Source organism: Lactuca virosa, chromosome 3 (assembly GCF_052849685.1).
Source record: "Lactuca virosa cultivar CGN04683 chromosome 3, Lactuca_virosa_CGN04683_v6, whole genome shotgun sequence".
Lineage (NCBI taxonomy): Eukaryota > Viridiplantae > Streptophyta > Magnoliopsida > Asterales > Asteraceae > Lactuca > Lactuca virosa.
Genome location: NC_136428.1, coordinates 393,799,145 through 393,804,000, shown reverse-complemented (window position 1 = coordinate 393,804,000; position 4,856 = coordinate 393,799,145). Strand labels below are relative to the sequence as shown.

The window sequence follows — 4,856 nt, the reverse complement described above, 5'->3', positions numbered from 1 at the left end:
TGCAATTCTTATATTTTATTTCAGCCCTAAGTCGTATTAATTAGCGGGGTGTATGCATTGGAGAGTTAAAAGTTATATTTGTGAATATTGGGGTGAAATTTGTAACTTGTGGACTTGAATTGTAATGGAATTTGAAAGCTGGGGGCTATTTAGTTAAATCTGGATTTAATTTGACAGAAAAAGAGAGGGAGGGGCTGAAAGTGTTAATATGAGTAAAGGTTTGAATTTGGACGGGGGTTTATAACCCGTCACCCTTACCCCTCATAACCCTAACCCTAAAACCTTCATGCAGCCGCCACCTTATTTCCCCTACCTCCAGCCGCCGCTATCAACTCCGACCACCTAGCACCACCGAACGTCCACTGGCGGCTCTTGTTGTCGGCGATAACGAAGACCGATGGAAAACCGGGAATGATGTTGCACCAGTTAGAGATCGGAGGAGCAGTTGACTTCGTGGTTGCCGCCGCTTGTGACCTTCTAGACGCCACCATCACTGTCGAAGCCGGGAACCACTGGGTTGTCTCCGCTGTCTCCGTTTCTGTTTTGGCTAAGGACGAAGACCAATGTGAGGATGTCGTTTCATTCGGCGCCGCCGCCACTGATGTTAACAAAGGTGGAGTGCGTATTTGGCCGTCGTCGTCCCCTCCGGTAGCGGCGCAAGCTGCTTCCTTCCATCCTCTTCGTTTTGTCGTCGCCTTTTTACGCTCATTGTCACCGCTCCAGCGGTTGTTCCACCCGTTGTCGTCCTCCGACCGCTGCGCGCCGCCAGGTGGGTGGTTACGTCCGTTTTTAGCATGTGTAGTCTAGTGCTACTGTTGCTAATTGTGTATGTACGTGTTTTCTGTTGGCTGGAAACTGCTAGGGAACCACCATGGCGACCAACCATGGTGGCTGCCACCTTGTACCACCTCTCTGCCACCACCACCCGTCTTGTGGTAGTGGTTGTGTGTGTATATTATGGTGTTCATGTGTGTGTGTTTAATGGAATGAGATTGTTCAAGCATTTCTTGGCGGAAGAATTGAAGGAAAACCACCACCACCGCCGTGAGGTGGTGGCTGCCGCCATGAACCGTCGTTGACCACCACTGCCCGAGGTGGTAGTGGATGGTGCCCGACTTATTTAACATTAATTAACCTAAAAATTAATCATTGGACTAATTGGCTTGCGATTGGGTTGGAAACCCTAGTTAGGGTTTAGAAAACCCTAATTTTGGAGATGTTAGTTTTGGAATTGTCGGGACCAGCATTTTGGATCTTTGAATTGGAATTATGATTTAAGCCCGACCACATTGTGTGGTTGACCTAGTAGGGTGATAGACTTAATGGATTAACTCCTTAATGGGCTAAGTGGTCTTAATTAACCCTAATCGTCATTTTACGTGAAAACCCTAATTATGTTTGGGCTTCAAGTTGGGCCTTCTTTTGGGCTTAGGTGTTTGGGTTCTTGTTGGGCCATCCAGGATATTTGGATGGAGTTTAGGGTAAGGCTCATGTAAGGGGTTTGGGCCCAATTTGGAAAATTAGGCCATAATTGGGCCTTGGTTGATTATTTGGCTTTTGGGCATTCAGAGTGTGAGTTTGGGCCTTGGTATTGGACCAATCTAGGTTAGGGGTAAAATGGTATTTTTACCCAAAGTATGGACTTATGGTTATGTATTGGAACCCAATTGTTAATTGGGTGTTGTTTTATTATTGGTAGTTCGGAGAGCTATCAGCCAGCAGTCGGGGTTCGTCTGTATGATTCGGCAGTGTGAGGTGAGTCTTCTCACTATATCCATGGGTTGAAGGCACCAATGTCGAATCATTACTTGTTATGTGAAATGCTAGTGGTCTCTATGATACTTGCATAAAAGACCATGGGACAGCCCATGGCATTTGGATATAACACCATAGGGGGAGCCCATGGCATTCTTGGTAAAGACCATGCGGGGAGCCCATGGCAACTATATGTATGTTACATGATATACAGTTGATGATATTCTGTGGACGATATTTTGTGGATGTTATTATGTGATTGTATGCTATGTGGTATTTTGGGGAAACTCACTAAGCTTCGTGCTTACAGTTTTGTTTATGGTTTCAGGTATCATTGGTTTGGAAAGGAAGTGCCCGACTTGATCGCAGCACACACACCTGTGTTTTCCGCCATATGTGATTTTGGGATGAACTCTGATAAATGTTTTTAATTTGCAATGTTTTTGGAATGTTTGGATTAAATGACATCTGTCTTTTGACTAAACTAAAAATGAAAATTTTACCCTTGCTTTTTGGGTCGTTACATATGTGTTAGGCATTAAGTCTATAGCTGCCAATGTTCATCTATTGGGCACTAAATCAATAGCTTCCAATGTTTATTTGTAAGGCATTAAGTCCATAGCTGCCAATGTTCATCTATAGGGCACTAAATCCATAGCTGCCAACGTTTATTTGTAAGGAACTAAGTCTATAGTAGTCGGGGTTTTTAGAGTACATCTGGTGAACATATCGTTCACAACAACTACAGGTTGCGAGCCTGCTAGCGTTCCACTGGACTGTCTAGAATAGTCTGTGGTTGTCATCTATACTCTACTAGATGACTGGTCCATCGCTTGGGTCAAGGCTCCTCATCATCTTTCACCTCTCATCATCATATATATCATCTTTCATCTCTCATCATTCATCTCATCTTTCATCTCTCATCATTCATCTCATCTTTCATCTACCCATCTTTACCCATCATAATTATAGGTATAAAATACGTATACAGTTTAAATCAAATAAAATATGTATATTTTCTTCATCCAGCATAGATATCATGAACATAGATAATATACATACATAACACATAAGTTATATTAAATACTTCATATCTATGTGTAAGATGAAAGTAACTATGCACTCAGTTGTTAAAGTGATGACTCGAAATTCGGACAACGCTTCGCTTTTAACAATCGTCTTTTCCTTCGATGAAACCTAGCATTATTATTGTTAGGTTTTAGTCTAATATTTATTGCGACTAATTAAGTCAAGGTCTACGAACGTTATAAAATCCAACAACCTTATGCGGCCTTTCAAACCAGATTCCCCGTACCACGAGCAGTTAAAAGGTATTATAATAACACTTTTTTATATTTTATGCTTAGCACATATATTGATTATAGGTTCATAATAACGATAATGAACTTAAATATAAGTTATACTTAAAGAAGGGTAAGCATAACTCACTTACAAGGGGGTTTAGCGAAGAACCAGACTCTGTGTGGGCGGAACTTCTGAGCCGAAAGCCCTTATTCTCGGAGCCTTCTGGCGCTCGGGGACTCCCCTCTAACACTTGGGAAGTGCTAGGGAATGGGATGGGTTAAGAGAAGTAATTGAGAGAGAAAGAATGGAAAGGTGTGAGAAATATGGAGAATCCTCGCATCTATTTATAGGGGCTGGATACGAGTGCGCGGGGCGTACCTTCCGTGTACATTGGGCGTACTCAGTACGAGGGGCATCCGAAGTGCTATGCTGCGCGTACGAGGGCCAGCTGTCAGCTCCTTTTGTGAGACCGTGGGGAGAAAGCAAAGGCTCGGATTACGCCACATGTCAGCCTCACATTCTTCTATAATTTAATAAAGTTCCAAATTCTGTAACTTTCGCATACAAGCTCTGTTTTCGATGCTCTTTATATCCATGCGTAGGTAGCGACGTGATATACAACTTTCGTGTAGACTCAGTCGGCTAATTTTGACATTATTTTTGAAGTTATATTTTAACAGGGTTAGACGGGTAAAGTCCGTTAAAAACTCATAACTTTGTCATCCGACGTCCGTTTTCGTCTATCTTTATTTCGTTGAGCTCCTATTAATGAGATCTTCAATTCTCATTTAGGTTTTGTCGGCGAAAAATCGATCGATCTAAAATTCGATTTTCGGGCTGTGTACTGCTTGGCTAAATCTTAGAAAAATCACAACTTCCTCATACGAAGTCAGATTTGGACGTTCTCTATATGCGCGCTTTCGGTTTAATGTCTACTACGACTTTCATTTAGATTGATAAGGCTAAAAAGTTGTTTATCAAAAAATCACTTTTTACGTTACGCGGTGTCGTGCCGGTTTAGCCGTAAAACTTCAACGGGTCATAATTTCTTCGTTATAACTCGGATTTCAGCGTTCTTTATATGTAGAAAAACCTTGTGAAATATACTATAACTTAGTTAAGATTATTTATTCTAAACAATCTTCTATCAAAAATTCATTTTTGATGCTTATTGTCTCTAAATTGACTAGCCCGAATCTGCGGGCGTTACACTTGGTAGTGTAACACCAGTCAAAATAGGTCAATAACAATCACATGTGATTATGCCAATCAAGTAATGTGATTTTGTTAAATTAGTAATGTGATAAACTTAGTATGTAGTTCATGATAAATTCGAATATAATTATGAACTATCATTACATATTTTATGATGCAACTCAAAGTATACGTCCATACGATTACAAAAATTTAGAGAAAGTCTAAATCTGACTTCGCGTGAAGAAATTATAATAAATTCCAACACTATAAATATGTATAACAAGAGGAGTTTAAAATAAACTTATAATTAGCTATTGGAGTCTAAAAGAGAGTTGTAGTATTCGTAAATACCTACGCGTGGATATAAAGAACGTAAAAAACGGAGTTCGTATGAAAAAATTATGACCTTCCGAAGATACAGCTGTCTGAGAGCATGATACGTATCAGAAACCCTAATTTGACTGAACTCACGACGTGCACATTATTTCTCACGACATGAGGAGTCAACATACACTAATCGGAGCTAGAAAACACGTATTAAGACAACGGAATGACTCATGGAAGTTCGCGACGTGAACCTATCATGTTCACGACGTGAA

General features: G+C 40.8%; 1 protein-coding gene across 1 annotated transcript; it reads left to right on the top strand.

The window, feature by feature from the left end:
• The first annotated feature begins 281 nt into the window (after positions 1-281).
• LOC145163183 (uncharacterized) lies at positions 282-2,234 on the top strand. The gene is made up of 2 exons (XM_079082045.1): positions 282-769; positions 2,084-2,234. The coding sequence occupies exons 1-2, from the start codon at positions 412-414 to the stop codon at positions 2,116-2,118; spliced, it is 393 nt and encodes a 130-aa protein (XP_078938171.1). The 5' UTR covers positions 282-411; the 3' UTR covers positions 2,119-2,234.
• Positions 2,235-4,856: the final 2,622 nt, after the last annotated feature.

Excerpts from the sequence above, each read along its gene's own strand:
- LOC145163183 (XM_079082045.1), top strand. The coding sequence starts at position 412 with ATGATGTTGCACCAGTTAGAGATCGGAGGAGCAGTTGACTTCGTGGTT. Across the intron at positions 770-2,083 it reads CGACCGCTGCGCGCCGCCAG|GTATCATTGGTTTGGAAAGG; the intron begins GTGGGTGGTTAC and ends TTATGGTTTCAG.